Source organism: Bactrocera neohumeralis, unplaced genomic scaffold (assembly GCF_024586455.1).
Source record: "Bactrocera neohumeralis isolate Rockhampton unplaced genomic scaffold, APGP_CSIRO_Bneo_wtdbg2-racon-allhic-juicebox.fasta_v2 ctg3417, whole genome shotgun sequence".
In the NCBI taxonomy this organism is placed as follows: Eukaryota; Metazoa; Arthropoda; class Insecta; order Diptera; family Tephritidae; genus Bactrocera; species Bactrocera neohumeralis.
This window is the reverse complement of record NW_026090724.1, coordinates 7,026-23,888: the sequence shown is the minus strand read 5'-3', so window position 1 is coordinate 23,888 and position 16,863 is coordinate 7,026. Positions and strand designations below refer to the sequence as shown.

The window sequence follows — 16,863 nt, the reverse complement described above, 5'->3', positions numbered from 1 at the left end:
ATTTGAAGAAACTTGATATGGATTTCTTAATGTGTATATACAAGCAAATCGATTTTATACCTAAATGTATAATTACGAAATTTTTCCAAATCACTACCGTTATGGCTTTATGTCAACTTTGGTAAGATGAAGAAAGTTATTTAACTTTAATATGTGAAGCTTAATGATTTGAAGCAACTTGATATGGATTTCTAAATGTGTACATGCCAAAAAATCGGTTTTATACTAAATGTAAAATTATGGAATTTTTCCAAATGCACTGCCGTTATGGTTTTAGACCAACTTTAGTAAGATGAAGAGAGATAATTAACTTTAATATGTAAAGTTAATGATTTGAAGCAACTCGATATGGATTGTTAAATGTTTGAACGCAGGAAGATCAGTTTTATACCTAAATGTAAAATTGTGGAATTTTTTCCAAATGCACTGCCGTTATGGCTTTATGTCAACTTTAGTAAGATGAAGAAAGTTAAATAACTTCATTATGCAAAGTTGATGATTTGAGGAAACTTGATATGGTTTTCTAAATGTGTATATGCAAATTGTGGACTTTTCCAAATACACTGCCGTTATAGATTTATGTCAACTTTAGTAAGATGAAGAAAGTTAATTAACTTTAATATGTGAAGTTAATGATTTGAAACAACTTGATATGGATTTCTAAATGTGTACATGCAAGAAAATCGGTTTTATACCTAAAAGTAAAATTATGGAATTTTTCCATATGCACTGCCGTTGTGGTCTTATGTCAACTTGAGTAAGATGAGAAAGTTAATTAACTTTAATATGTAAAGTTAATGATTTGAAAAAACTTGATATGGCTTTCTAAATGTGTATGTGCAAGAAATCGGTTTTATACCTAAATGTAAAATTGTGGAATTTTTCCAAATACACTGCCGTTATGGATTTATGTCAACTTTAGTAAGATGAAGAAAGTTAATTAACTTTAATATGTGAAGTTAATGATTTGAAGCAACTTGATATGGATTTCTAAATGTGTACATGCAAGAAAAATCGGTTTTATACCTAAATGTAAAATTGTGGAATTTTTCCAAATGCACTGCCGTTATGGCTTTATGTCAACTTTAGTAAGATGAAGAAAGTTAAGTATGTAAAGTTAATGATTTTAAGATACTTGATATGGATTTCTAAATGTGTATATGCAAGAAAATCGGTCCTATACCTAAATGTAAAATTGTGGAATTTTTCCAAATGCACTGCCGTTATGGCTTTATGTCAACTTTGTAAGATGAAGAAGGTTAATTAACTTTAATATGTGAAGATAATGATTTGAAGCAACTTGATACGTGTTTCTAAATGTGTATATGCAAGGAAATCGGTCTTATACCTAAATGTAAAATTGTGGAATTTTTCAAAATGCACTGCCGTTATGGCCTTATGTCAACTTAAGTAAGAAGAAGAAAGTTAATTAACTTTAATATGTAAAGTTAATGATTTGAAGCAACTTGATATGGATTTCTAAATGTGTATATGCAAGAAAATCGGTTTTATACCTAAATGTAAAATTGTGGAATTTTTCCAAATGCACTACCGTTATGGCTTTATGTCAACTTTAGTAAGATGAAGAATGTTAATTAACTTTAATATGTGAAGCTAATGATTTGAAGCAACTCGATATGGATTTCTAAGTGTTTATATGCAAGAAAATCGGTTTTATACCTAAATGTCAAATTCTGGAATTTTCCAAACGCACTGCCTTTTGGCTTTATGTCAACTTTGGTAAGATGACGAAGGTTAGTTAACTTTAATATGTGAAGTTAATGATTTGATGCAATTCTGTGTATATTTCTTAATGTGTATATGCAAGAAAACCGACTTTATACCTAAATATAAATTGTGGAATTTTTCCAAATGCACTGCCGTTATGGCTTTATGTCAACTTTAGTAAGATGAAGAATGTCAATCAACTTCAATATGAGAAGATTACGATTTGAGGCAACCTGATATGGATTTCTTAATGTGCATGTGCAAGAAAATCGGTTTTATACCTAAATGTAAAATTGTGGAATTTTTCCAAATGCACTGCCGTTATGGTTTTATTTAAACTTAATAAGTTGAAAAAAGTTAATAAACTTTAATAAGTAAAGTTAATGATTTGAAGCAACTTGATATGGATTTCTAAATGTGTATATGCAAGAAAAGCGGTTTTATTTCTAAATGTAAAATTGTGGAATTTTTCCAAATGCACTGCCGTTATGGCTTTATGTCAACTTTAGTAAGATGAAGAAAGTTAAATAACTTCATTATGCAAAGTTGATGATTTGAGGAAACTTCATATGGTTTTCTAAATGTGTATATGCAAGAAAATCGGTTTTATACCTAAATGTAAAATTGTGGAATTTTTTCAAATGCACTGCCGTTATGGCTTTATGTCCACTTGAGTAAGATAAAGAAGGTTAATTAACTTTAATATGTGAAGTTAATGATTTGAGGAAACTCGAAATGGATTTCTAAATGTGTATATGCAAGAAAATCGGTTTTATACCTAAATGTAAAATTGTGGAATTTTTCCAAATGCACTGCCGTTATGGCTTTATGTCAACATTAGTAAGATGAAGAATGTTAATTAACTTTAATATGTAAAGTTAATGATTTGAAGCAACTTGATTTGGATTTCTAAATGTGTATATGCAAGAAAATCGGTTTTATACTTAAATGTAAAATTGTGGAATTTTTCCAAATACACTGCCGTTATGGCTTTATGTCAACTTTAGTAAGATGAAGAAGGTTAATTAACTTTAATATGTGAAGTTAATGATTTGAAGCAACTAGATATGGATTTCTAAATGTGTATATGCAAGAAAATCGGTTTTATACCTAAATCTAAAATTATGAAATTTTTCCCAAATGCATTGCCGTTATGGCTTTATGTCAACTTGAGTAAGATGATAAGCGTTAATTAACTTTAATATGTGAAGCTAATGATTTTAAGCAACTTGATATGGATTTCTCAAATGTGTACATGCAGGAAAATCGGTTTCATACCTAAATGTAAAATATGGAATTTTTCCAAATGCACTGCCGTTATGGGTTCATGGCAACTTTAGTAAGATGAAGAAAGTTAATTAACTTTAATATGTGAAGTTAATGATTTGAAGCAACTTGATGTGGATTTCTAAATGTGTACATCCAAGAAAGTCGGTTTTATACCTAAATGTAAATTGTGGAATTTTTCCAAATGCACTGCCGTTATGGCTTTATGTCAACTTGAGTAAGAAGATGAGGGTTAATTAACTTTAATATGTTAAGCTAATGATGAAGCAACTTGATATGGATTTCCAAATGTGTATATGCAAGAAATACGGTTGTATACCTAAATGTAAAATTGTGGAATTTTTCAAATGCACTGCCGTTATGGCTTTATGTCAACTTTTAGTAAGATGAAGAAGGTTAATTAACTTTAATATGTGAAGCTAATGATTTGAAGCAACTTGATATGGATTTCTAAATGGTTATATGCAAGAAAATATGTCTTATACCTAAATGTAAAATTGTGGACTTTTACCAAATGCACTGCCGTTATGGCTTTATGTCAACTCCAGTAAGATGAAGAAGTTTAAATAACTTTAATATGTGAAGTTAATGATTTGAAAAAACTTGATATGGATTTCTTAATGTGTATATGCAAGAAAATCGGTTTTATACCTAAATGTAAAATTATGGAATTTTTCCAAATGCACTGCCGTTATGGCTTTATGTCAACTTGAGTAAGATGAAGAAGGTTAATTAATTTTAAGAGGTGAATCTAATTATTTGAAGCAATTTAGTATGGATATCTGAATGTGTATATGCAAGAAAATCGGTTTTATACCAAATTGTAAAATTGTGGAATTTTTCCAAATACACTGATGTCATGGCTTTATGCCTACTTGAGTAAGATGAAGAAAGTTAATTAACATTAATATGTGAAGCTAATGATTTGAAGCAACTTGATATGGATTTCTAAATGTGTATATGCAAGAAAATCGGTTTTATACCTAAATGTAAAATTATGGAATTTTTCCAAATGCACTGCCGTTACTGCTTCATGTCAACTTTAGTAAAATAAAGAAAGTTAATTAACTTTAATAAGAAAAGTTAATGATTTGAAGCAACTTGATATGGATTTCTTAATGTGTACATGCAAGAAAATCGGTTTTATACCTAAATGTAAAATTGTGGAATTTTTTCAAATGCACTGCCGTTTTGGCTCTATGTCAATGAGATAAAGAAGGTTAGTTAACTTTAATATGTGAAGTTAATGATTTGAAAAACTTGATATGGATTTCTAAATGAGTGCATGCAAGAAAGTCGGTTTTATACCTAAATGTAAGATTGTGGAATTCTTCCAAATTAACTGTCGTTATGGTTTTAGGTCTACCTGAGTAAGATGAAAGAAAGTTAATTAACTTAAATATGTGAAGTTAATGATTTAAAGCAACTTGGTATGGATTTCTAAATGTGTATATGCAAGAAAATCTGTTTTATACCTAAATGTAAAACTATGGAATTTTTTCTAAATGCTCTGCCGTTATGGCTTTATGTCAACTTGAGTAAGATGAAGAAAGTTAATTAACTTTAATATGTTAAGCTAATGATTTGAAGCAACTTGATATGGATTTCTTAATGTGTACATGCAAGAAAGTCGGTTTTATACCTAAATGTAAAATTGTGGAATTTTTCCAAATGCATTGCCGTTATGGCTTTATGTCAACTTCTGTAAGATGAAGAAGGTTAAATAACTTTAATATGTGATGTTAATGATTTGAAGCAACTTGATATGGATTTCTAAATGTGTATATGCAAGGAAATCGGTTTTATACCTAAATGTAAAATTATGGAATTTTTCCAAATGCACTGCCATTTTGGCTTTATGCCAACTTTAGTAAGATGACGAAGGTTAATTAACTTTAATATGTTAAGCTAATGATTTGAAGCCATTCGACATAGATTGCCAAGTTTGTATATGCAAGAAAACCGGTTTTATACCTAAATGTAAAATTGTAGAATTTTTCCAAATGCACTGTCGTTATGGCTTTATGTCAACTTGGGTAAGATGAAGAAGGTTAAATAACTTTAATATGTGAAGCTAATGATTTGAAGCAACTTGATATAGATTTCTAAATGTGTACATACAAGAAAATCGATTTTATACCTAAATGTAAAATTATGGATTTTTTTCCAAATGCACTGCCGTTTTGGCTTTATGCCAACTTGAGTAAGATGGTGAGGGTTAATTAACTTTAATATGTTAAGTTAATTATTTGAAGCAACTTGATATGGATTTTTTAATGTGTACATGCAAGAAAATCGGTTTTATACCTAAATGTAAAATAGCATAATTTTTCCAAATGCACTGCCGTTTTGGCTTTATGTCAATTTGAGTAAGATGGTGAGTGTCGGGGTATGTCGACGGATGGGGCGGATTGCGTTTAATTAAAAGATATTCGTTTAGTTTTAACGTTATAAATTACGAGTTTAATATCTCAATTGTATATATATAAATATATGGGTGTGTGTGTGTGTTGCCAATAGGGGTTAATTGGTTTATTTTGTAGAAATATAATATGTATACAATTCTATGTTAGTAAATGCATGTGTTGTAACCTGTTGTGGGTGCAAATTCCTTTATCCTGTGTTGTTGTTGTTGATCGAAATGCTGTGGAGTATCGCTGTTTAATGTTGTGTGGATTCCTTGTTTTAAAATGTTTTTCCGTGTTCACTGAAATTTGTCTCACTAGTTGTGTTCACTTGATCGCAATAAACTATACTTCTATGTTGACTTATATTATTTCACTTGTAGAAGGTCTCACTTTGTGTTCGCTGGTGTTTTCACTTGTGCTTGATTGCTGTGTTGGCGGGATAATAATAAGCCTTAAGGCAAAAAGCGCGGGAAAGTTATTTTCTTTTGTTTCTCCTTCTGTTCTGTTGAGTGAAGTTGGGGCGGTTGATATTCCTCTGCATTACGCCTCTATTACTTTATGTAATTTGTGGGAGTAATGCAGAGGAGTATTTGTTTGGATTAAACATCCCGGCCACCTTGCAGAATCTGCGAAATAATTGAGTATTAGTAGGGTAACATATTGATTGAAAAATTTGAGATTGATTGGAGTAATTATCAGCAGTATACTTAGGGTTAGATGGTGCCAGTAAGGGTCCAGCCAAATGCTGTATTCTGCGCCACCACTGTACCATTATCGGGTTTAAAGAGTCCACTTCTGATAACTTGAGGGTATATATCCGCTCCAATCTCCAACGTTATCTCTTTGTTGCTGTGGAATTGAGGGTCAGCGAGAACTAAGTGTTCAAAGCGCATTTGCACATCGTCACTTAGATCTCGCTCATAGGGTTTTTTGGGTAAATTGTGGGTGATTACTGCGTTACATTCCAGACAAAACTTTGTGTCATTATTTGAGCTTATTTTGATGCTACAAATACGATACGTGTTGAGGTATGTAATTGGCAGTTTTAATTTTTTAACGAGTTCGGCCGCTATATTTGTAATTTTTAGGGTAGGGTTCAAAATGGCTCGAACTTTATACCATTCGCCATCGCATCTTAATCGGATCTTCAATGTGGGTACTAGGGTCTGCTTAGCCAGTAAGGATGGTAGTCGGGTCTCTATCGCAAGTGGATGTTTCTCAACAACATTGGCATCGTTGGTCGGGTATAGCCTCGGATGTCCGTGTAGGGATGAATGATGTTTCCCATGGCAAGTGGAACATCGATTTTTGCTTGTGCATCCTTCTGTCTTGTGCGACCTGGCTAAGCAATTAACGCAGTAGTGATGCTTTATTACTGCTTCGTATTTTTTGCTTATATTGTATGCCGAGTACGTAGCGCAAGTCACTAGACGGTGGTCTTTTTTGCATATTCCGCAAGCGACATGACGATGTGACGTGGGTTTTCTGTGATGTGAGATCGTTTTTCGGGTTGTGCGATCATCACATTCCTTTTCCTCACGAATAGTGGGAAGGGTCGACTTGAAACGCCGCATGCGTCGTGACATCGTTTCGTCTTCCGAAATTGGCGTAATGCTACGGGTTGCGCTACGGGACCGGATGGTAATGGTCGAGCTCATACGACGAGGTTTGGGTGAGTTGGTGATTGTTGGGGCAATTTCACTAAAAAAAGAAGAGAAAACTTGTATGTTATTCTGTATTTAATATCACAATTTTTGTGATGGGGCGGGTTATTGTGCCTTGAGCAGTTCGGATTTCAACCACTCGTGTCTTATTGTCTAAGCCGGGGAAGACCTTTTGGATTCGACCGAGCTTCCATTCATTGGGTGAAATATTTTCGTTTCTTATAACGACTAAGTCGTTAACTTCAATATTACGTTGTGGATATTTCCATTTGTATCGTTTGTGTAGCTCCTTAAGGTACTCTTCCTTCCATCTCTTGCAAATGTGCTGGTAGAGTATTTTTAGTTTCTGCCATCTGTTAACGATGCTTAAGTTTGCATCCTCTAAATTGGGTTCGGCAGGGGTTAACAATGGGGTACCTATAAGGAAGTGTCCTGGAGTTAGAGGTTCCAAGTTTGATGAGTCGTCGCTTATGGGGCTTATTGGCCGAGAGTTTAAACAACTTTCAATGCGGGTCAAGAGGGTAGCAAATTCTTCAAACGTGAATTTTTGTAGTTTTGCGATCTTTTTTAGGTGGATTTTTAGACTTTTTACGCCTGCTTCCCATAATCCACCCATATGTGGAGCTCCTGGTGGGTTGAAGTGCCATGAGATATTTTGATGGCTATGGAGAGATGTAATTTGAGTTCGAAGTGTCTGTAATAATTCACGCCGATCTTTCATTAGCAACTGTGAAGCTCCTATAAAGTTTGTTCCGTTGTCGGAATAAAGATTGGCGGGACATCCACGCCTCGAGAAGAAACGGGAGAATGCTGCTAGGAAGGCTTGCGTAGTGAGATCGCTAACGGGTTCGAGATGTATTGCTTTAGTTGAGAAGCATACAAATACACATATATCTCCTTTGGTGATTAGACATGCTCTCCCAGTGTAGTTTTTGATGTCGTAAGGTCCAGCAAAGTCGATACCAGTGGCAGCAAACGGCCGGGTTAGGATGGTTCGTTCATTTGGAAGAGCTGCCATTATTTGGGTTTGTTGAGCCTTGTTGTGTATGATGCACGTTTTGCATTGATGAATTATTGTTTTAATCAGCATCTTTGCTTTGGGTATCCAGAATTCTGTCCTTAGTAGTCGGAGAACTAGCTGATTTCCGCCGTGTAACGTTGCTAAATGGGTAAATTGAGTTAGTAATTTTGTTATACGACTATTATAGGGTAATAAGATAGGGTGGCGCTCATTATATGATAGCGCTGCGGAATTGGTTAATCTTCCGTCACTTCGCATAACTCCTTTAGGGTCAATGAATGGATTTAAAGTCAATAATGAACTTTTCTTATGTATTTGGGTTTTACGGGTCAATGCATCATATTCTTCTCGGAAATGTGTTTTTTGGGTGTGAATAATTAACTTCATTCGGGTTGTTTTGAACTCTTCCGGGGTTATTTCGTGGTTTGAGTAATCAATTTCTCGCCTCCTTGGTGAGGCATTTGCGCAAAACCTGAATAGGTAAGCGATAACGCGAATAGCTCTGGGGAATGAGGAAAACCTTTCGAGTATATCCTCTTGGGTGGTTATCGCAAACGTCTTAACGGGTTTGAATTCCACGGTAGTGTTGTATGTTTTCTCCGATGCTGGAAAATGCTCCTTTTCATGTTGTAGCCATTGGGGTCCATGCCACCAGAGGTTGCAATTAAATAGATCGGTGGGTGTACATCCTCGGCTTGCTAAGTCTGCGGGGTTGTCTTGGCTTTCCACATGGTTCCAATTATCGACTCCCACTTTCTCGGTGATTGCGGCTACTCGATGAGAAACGAAAGTGGTCCATGAACAGGGTGGTTTGTTTAACCAAGCGAGAACTATGGTTGAGTCAGTCCAAAAACAATTTTTATATTGGGTTAGTGTAGTTGGGATAAGGTAGAGTTAACAAGGTTAGCTAGTAGAACCGCTCCGCAGAGTTCCAATCTGGGTAGGGATACGGTTTTAATGGGAGCAACTCTTGTTTTTGAGACTAAGAGAGTTGTCCATATTTTGTGTCCAACTAAAACCCTTATATAAAGTGTCGCGGCATATGCTTTTTCTGAAGCATCAGAGAAACCGTGGAATTCGATGGTGGCTGTTGGGTCAAAATGGGTCCATCTGGGTATTTCAATTTTATTTATGTTTTCATAATCCTTTACGAAACTGTTCCATCGATGAAGGGTAAGGGGCTTCAGGCTTTCATCCCAGTCAGTTTTATCTAGCCATATTTGTTGCATAATTATTTTTGTCGTGATTACTATTGGACTAAGCCAACCGGCTGGGTCAAACAATTTTGCTATGGCTGATAAAACTTCACGTTTGGTGTGTGCGGGTTTTTTCTCCATTGGGTTGACGAGGAAGAAAAATGAATCCTTTTTGGAGTTCCATCGAATGCCCAGGGTTTTGGTGTTCTCGGGTTCCGAAAGGTTGAGTGTTTCCGTCTCTAAAAGATGATCCTGTGGAAGTCCTTTCAGAATGTGTGGGTCATTGGAGGTCCATTTTCGCAGAGCGAATCCTGGGGACTTCAGAGCGGAAATGAGTTCATCTCGTGCTGACTTTGCCGTGGTCAGGTCATGTGTTCCAGCTAAAACATCGTCTACATACATTTCCTGGCGAAGTATTTTGGCTGCTAATGGGTGGGTTTCTTCTATATCATCAGCTAGCTTCATGAGGGTACGGATCGCTAGATACGGCGCACAATTTATGCCGAACGTGACTGTTTGCAATTCGAAGTCTTCTATTGTGTCTTCCGGGGACTTCCTAAATAATATCCTTTGGAACCGAGTGTGATTAGGGTCTACGAGTATTTGCCGGTACATTTTTTGAATATCCGCATTAAAAACGAATTGGAAGAGTCGCCAATTTGTGATCAGAATGACAAGGTCCTTTTGTAAAGTAGGCCCGATATGTAAGACGTCATTCAAGCTTTTGTGATTTGACGTGGGGCAAGATGCGTTAAATACCACACGCAATTTCGTGGTTATACGGTCGGGTTTAATGACTGCGTGGTGTGGTAAGTAATATTGGGTCGCTTTAACAGAAGGGTCATATTCTATTTTCTTCATTTGTCCGAGTTCCAAATATTCCATAATTGCTTTGTCATATTCTGCTTTCACTTCGGGTTTTTTAAGTAAAGCTCGTTCATTTCTGAGGAATTGGGCCAACGCTATATGTCTAGAGTATCCGATATCAATATTGTCGGGTTCTTTGAAGGGTAGGGTTACTATATAGCGCCCATCTGGATTACGACGGGTAGTTTTTTGGAAAATTTCCTCACAAATTTGATCTGATTTGGAAACTACGGATTCCTTTGGGATTTCCTCCACCTCCCAAAAACGTGTGAGTAGATTCTCAGGGTTCACTTTATTGTGAAATGAGACTATGGCGGAATTTTGGGAGGGTTGGGTGATGGGTCCGGACAATATCCATCCGAATTCTGTCTCTTGAGCTAAGAGTGAACCTAGTATGTTTCTCTTTACTCCATTGAGTAAAATACTTGGATAGATATCACTACCGATTAGTATATCCACGGGTCTGGGTTTGTGAAATTGGGTATCGGCTAACGTGAATCCAAGATTTTTAAGACACTGCTTTGGATCTATGGGGTATGAGGGTAAATTATCAGTTAGGCTATTTAGTATAAATGCCTGTGCTGATAGCTTATAAGTGATTTCACAAATACTCGTTGGTGTTGCTGAAACTGCATTGTTTAGTCCGGTCACTTGGGCTGATACAGAGTGGGTGGGTATATCCAAACTTCTTTGAAGTCTTCGAGATATAAATGTGGCTTCCGATCCTGAATCAATAAGAGCTCTCGCGGAATATCGCTGGCCATTATGTTCTATTTGAACCATTGCAGTACCGAGTAATATCTGCTTCCTACTTGGGTTGGGTGGGTCTTGGGTTGATGATTTAGTGGACTGTATAGTTGTTGTGTAGGATTGCCGAGTTGTATTTGTGCTTTGGGTGGGTGGTGCGGTACTTGAAGCGTTTTCAGGGTTCGAACTAGTGACGTTTGGTATTTCCGGAGTTGATTCAGGTCGAAAGCTGGATTCTCTGTGTATCAGAGTATTGTGTTTTTTGTGACACTTACGACACGAGAATTTACTCACACAGTTCTTGTAGCTATGTGAAATGGCCAAGCAGTTATAGCAATAACCATATTTTTTGATTGTGGAGATACGTGTCTCTACATTCATTGCGAGAAATTTGGGACATTCTCGAATAGGGTGCTGCTTTTTGCAGAGCTTACAGCTTTCTGTATCTATATTATTTTGAGTAAAGTTGAAATTATTATTCCTTTGGGTGTTAGAGGGTCTAGCAATTGGCGTTTCAGCCACGTTTGCATGAAAAGTGTTATATTTCTTTTCATCTGTTCTTTTAACTGTACCGGTGTGGAATGGGGGTAATTTTGCTACTGAAGCTTTGAAATTTCCAACAGATTCGAGGGTTTTGTATTTGTGGGTTAAAAAACTGTCGAAATTTGACCACGTCGGTATATCTGAATTATCTGCTAGGGTATATTCAAAGGTTTCGAGAGTTTGTTTAGGTAGTTTTGAACTACAAAGATATATCAATATCGGATCCCAGCTTTGTGTGTCAATCTCAAGGTTATTTAAATTAGTTAAAACGTTATTAACGGAACGTTGTAAGCTTTTTATAGCACAACCTGTTTCCTGAGTTACTTGGGGTAGGTTAAAAAGGGTCTTTAATTGGGTGTTTACCTGCAACCTCTTATTTTCGTATTGGTCGACTAAATTTTTCCAGGCGAGTATGAAACCATCATTTGTCAAGGGTGCGTTTTGAATAACCTCTCTTGCTTCTCCTCGGGTCTTCTGAGTAAGGTGAAAGAGTCTTTCAACATTACTAATCCTTGGGTTACGGATATACAGGGCTGTAAACATATCCCGAAAGGTGGGCCAAGTTGTGTAATCTCCGTAAAAGATGTCGGTGTCGCATGGTGGAAGGTGAACTGCAGGGGCGAAATCCATCATTGTGGCTTCTGAAGTCCTTTCCTTAATGGGTTGGGTTGACACCTGTGTTTTACGCGTATCTACATCTTCGTTGATGGAAGCTAAGCAAGAGAGGTACATTCGATAACTTTTTTGGTATTTTTCTTTCACTTTAAAGAAATCGATGGTTTCATGACTTTCGCGAGAAATTCTTCTAATCGTATCGTATGAGCGCTTTGCTTTTTCATAAAGCGAATTTAGTTCGACCCTTTTAATTTCTAGGGTATAGACCGATTCATCTTCACTTTGGGTCTGAAGATGGTCTTCCACGAATTCAATTAAATCCGTTGTTGTAATTTTGAAATCTTCCATTTCCATTTTTGGGTAAGATATATTTGATTTTTGGGTTAAATGAGAAAAATAAGTCGCGTAGGGTTACGAAAATGTAAGAAAACAAATTTTAAAAACTTTTTGTATAGTGCTTTATTTATTTTAAAAATTTCAAATTAATTTTGTCGCTTTTATCTCGATGGTGTCCGATTGTTAATATTTATATGAAATTATTAAATTTCCGATGATTCGTAGAAAAAAATCGATAAATTAAACTTTTGCAGGGTTTTGTACTTTTTCCTACTGGGTCACCTTTTTAATTTCCTACTGGGTATTTGTCTTTTGACGTGCTGTTCGCTAGCAATTTTCGTCACCAACAAATATAATGCGGATGGGTGCGCTATTCGTAGGTATTAGCGAGTGTATATTTATTTATATGTAATTTTAGTTTAAGGAGAAGAATGCAATAGCCGACGGCAAAATATATGCATATATTTTATTATTGCACTTCTTCTCTTGGGTAAGTATATGCAGGTATGTATGTATATATAATAAAATAGTGCAAATCAAATTTTTGTCAACCCAATAAAACAAATAAATTGTGCTTAAGTCTGCTTAAGGACACAATTTGGCAATTGGGTATTATTTTTTAACAAATATGATTTGCACTTTATATTATTATATAGAAAAAATATGGGTCGCACTTACAGTATTTTCCGCTTTTTGTTAATTTCGGTTCGTTTTTGTTTTTAATTACTTGATTCAGCATGCAAGCTTTTTTTGTTTGTTGGGTGCACTCTTTTAAAACCTTCAGGTTGGGTTGTGGAATTCCAACGATGATGTTGTTGTTAATTCCCACGAAGACTTTTTCTTTTAATTATCCGGCTCGAAGGACCAAAAATGTCGGGGTATGTCGACGGATGGGGCCGATTGCGTTTAATTAAAAGATATTCGTTTAGTTTTAACGTTATAAATTTCGAGTTTAATATTCATATTGTATATATATAAATATATGGATGTGTGTGTGTGTTGCCAATATGGGTTAATTGGTTTATTGTGTAGATATAAATGTATACAATTCTATGTTAATATACATATGTGTTGTAACCTGTTGTGGGTGCAAATTCGTTTATCCTGTGTTGTTGTTGTTGATAAATGCTGTGGAGTATTGTTTAATGTTGTGTGGATTCCTTGTTTTAAAATGTTTTTCCGTGTTCACTTTTTGTCTCACTTTTAGTTGTGTTCATAAACTTATTGTATGTTGACTTATATTATTTCACTTTGTTATCACTTTGTGTTCGCTGGTGTTTTCACTTGTGCTTGATTGCTTGTAGTTCGCTGTGTTGGCGGGATAATAATAAGCCTTAAGGCAAAAAGCGCGGGAAAGTTATTTTCTTTTGTTTCTCCTTCTGTTCTGTTGAGTGAAGTTGGGGCGGTTGATATTCCTCTGCATTACGCCTCTATTACTTTATGTAATTTGTGGGAGTAATGCAGAGGAGTATTTGTTTGGATTAAACAATGAGGGTTAATTTACTTTAATATGTGAAGTTAATGATTTGAATCAACTCGATGTGTATTTCTAAATGTTTCTATGCAAGAATATCGGTTTTTATACCTAAATGTAAAATTGTGGGTTTTTTTCAAGCGCACTGCCGTTATGGCTTTATGTCAACTTGAGTAAGATGATGAGGGTTAATTAACTTTAATATGTGAAGCTAACGATTTGAAGCAATTCCATATAAATTTCTAAATTTGTATATGCAACAAAATCGGTTTTATACCTAAATGTAAAGTAATGGAATTTTCCAAATGCATTGCCGTTTTGGCTTTATGCCAACTTCAGTAAGATGAAGAAGGTTAATTACCTTTAATATATGAAGCTAATGATTTGAAGCAATTCGATATGGATTTCTAAATGTGCATATGCAAGAAAATCGGTTTTATACCTAAATGTAAAATTCTGGAATTTTTCTAAATGCACTGCCGTTTTGGCTTTTGTCAACCTGAGTAAGATGGTGAGAGTTAATTAACTTTAATATGTGAAGTTAATGATTTGAGGAAACTTGATATGGATTTCTAAATGTGTACATGCAAGAAAATCGGTTTTATACCTAAATGTAAAATTGTGAATTTTTTTCAAATGCACTGCCGTTTTGGTCTTATGCCAACTTAAGTAAGATGGTGAGGGTTAATTAACTTTAATATGTTAAGCTAATGATTTGAAGCAACTTGATATGAATTTCTAAATGTGTACATGCAAGAAAATCGGTTTTATACCTAAATGTAAAATTGTGGATTTTTTTCAAATGCACTGCCGTTATATCTTTATGTCAACTTGAGTAAGATGATGAGAATTAATTAACATGAATATGTGAAGTTAATGATTTGAATCGATGTGTATTTAAATGTTTAATGCAAGAAAATCGGTTTATACCTATGTAAATTGTGGATTTTTTTTCAAATGCACTGCTGACTTCGCTTTATGCCAAATTCAGTAAGATGTGAAAGTTAATTAACTTTAATATGTGAAGCTAATGATTTGAAGCAATTCCATATAAATTTCTAAATTTGTATATGCAAAAAAATCGGTTTTATACCTAAAATTGTGGAATTTTTCCAAATGCATTGCCGTTTTGGCTTTATGCCAACTTCAGTAAGATGGTGAATGTTAATTACCTTTAATATATGAAGCTAATGTTTTGAAGCAACTTCGATATGGATTTCTAAATATGTATATGCAAGAAAATCGGTTTTATACCTAAATGTAAAATAGTGTAATTTTTCCAAATGTACTGCCGTTATGGATTATGTCAACTTTGGTAAGATGAAGAAGGTTAATTAACTTTAATATGTGAAGTTAATGATTTGAAGCAACTTGGTGTGGATTTCTAAATGTGTATATGGAACAAAATCGGTTTTATACCTAAATGTAAAATTGTGGAATTTTTCAAAATGCATTGCCGTTATGGCTTTATGTCAACTTGAGTAAGATTGTGAAAGTTAATTAACTTTATTATGTGAAGCTAATGATTTGAAGCAATTCGATGTGGATCTCCAAATGTGTATATGCAACAAAATCGGTTTTATTCCTAAATGTAAAATTGTAGAATTTTTTCAAATGCACTGTCGTTATGGCTTTATGTCATCTTCAGTAAGATAAAGAAGGTTAAATAACTTACATATGTGAAGTTACTGATTCGAAAATACCCGATATAGATTGCTAATTGGTTCCATTTATTTTAATACAACATACATGGTGCGCTAAAATAAAAGGAATTTAGGTGAGAATATCCACAATATCTGTCAGAAAGTGGGTTATTATTTATCAGTCTGAACGCTTATAAAGGTAAGCATACAATTTAATTATTTTTTTGTTGATCTACATTTATAATTGTTAATTTATGTATGTCATTTTGTGGTTTGTACCTATACTTGTAATATTAATAATGAATTAGAATATTACAGCTCATAGTTATAAAAAAAGTAGTTTAAACTTTATTGTACCTGGTTGTGTAAGCGGCAGAATCCATATAAGATTTTCAATTTTCTTTTAGGGTTTTATGACAATGAATTCAAAATATTTTAACTCTTCTAACTGCTAAAACGGCTTAGCATGAAGCCGTTAACGCCGTTGTAGAAGACAGTGACAATGACGATATGATTTCGACTTCGCGATCATACCGCCAGAACCTAGCGTGGTGACGGATGAAGAAGAAGGTGCCGAAATGCAGGTTTATGGTCACAGCCAACTTTACCACAAGACATTCCTGGGAATATAGAACTTTTAGATGTGACGAGGCCTCAGTTTCCAGCAGTGGCAATGACAGCAGCAATAATGAGCCGTTATCCGAAAAGGCAAAGATAAGTCGTCGTCAGCTGCCAGATCAACCAATATGGCGAAAGTGTTCACCAATATATTCTTCTATAACTCAAGAGACAAGTTATGTCACCAAAAGACAAGAAGAGGTAAAAAAGGTGTTTGAAAATCTCACACCAGTTGAAATATTTGAGAAAATATTTGATGAAGACGTCATAAACTTGATCGTAAATAATACAATATTATACGCTAATCAAAGTAACAGACACACATTTCAATTAGATTCCGTCGAGTTGAAAAAGTTTATGGGCATATTGATACTATCAGGATATCATAAACTACCAAGAGAAGATTTGTATTGGTCTTATGATGAGGACGTAGGTCTTGAAATAATATCGAAGTGTATGTCAAGGCAAAGATTTCGGTATATAAAAAAAAACATTCATTTTGTGAATAACGACGAAGCTAGTTCATGGAGGGATAAAATGTTTAAAGTTCGTTCATTAACTAATATTCTTATGAGGAAATTTGAACAGTGGGGTGTAGTGCACGACCATATTTCAATAGATGAGTCCATGGTGAAGTATTTTGGTCATCATTCTGCTAAACAGTTTATCCGTGGAAAACCAGTGCGTTTTGGTTATAAAAATTGGGTAGCTGCAAG

The 16,863-nt window shown here is 34.8% G+C and overlaps 2 protein-coding genes and 1 pseudogene across 2 annotated transcripts; 1 reads left to right on the top strand and 2 right to left on the bottom strand.

Annotated features, from left to right (window-relative positions):
* Positions 1-7,151: 7,151 nt before the first annotated feature.
* LOC126766984 (uncharacterized) lies at positions 7,152-8,105 on the bottom strand. The gene has a single exon (XM_050484623.1). It carries the CDS (start codon positions 8,103-8,105, stop codon positions 7,152-7,154), a length of 954 nt encoding a protein of 317 aa, XP_050340580.1.
* An 872-nt stretch (positions 8,106-8,977) lies between these two features.
* LOC126766983 (uncharacterized) lies at positions 8,978-11,299 on the bottom strand. The gene has a single exon (XM_050484622.1). It carries the CDS (start codon positions 11,297-11,299, stop codon positions 8,978-8,980), a length of 2,322 nt encoding a protein of 773 aa, XP_050340579.1.
* A 1,611-nt stretch (positions 11,300-12,910) lies between these two features.
* On the top strand, positions 12,911-16,601 carry LOC126766985 (piggyBac transposable element-derived protein 2-like; annotated as a pseudogene).
* Positions 16,602-16,863: the final 262 nt, after the last annotated feature.

Bases quoted from the DNA above. Each gene is read 5' to 3' on its own strand.
- LOC126766984 (XM_050484623.1), bottom strand. From the start codon at position 8,105: ATGGCAGCTCTTCCAAATGAACGAACCATCCTAACCCGGCCGTTTGCT.
- LOC126766983 (XM_050484622.1), bottom strand. From the start codon at position 11,299: ATGAATGTAGAGACACGTATCTCCACAATCAAAAAATATGGTTATTGC.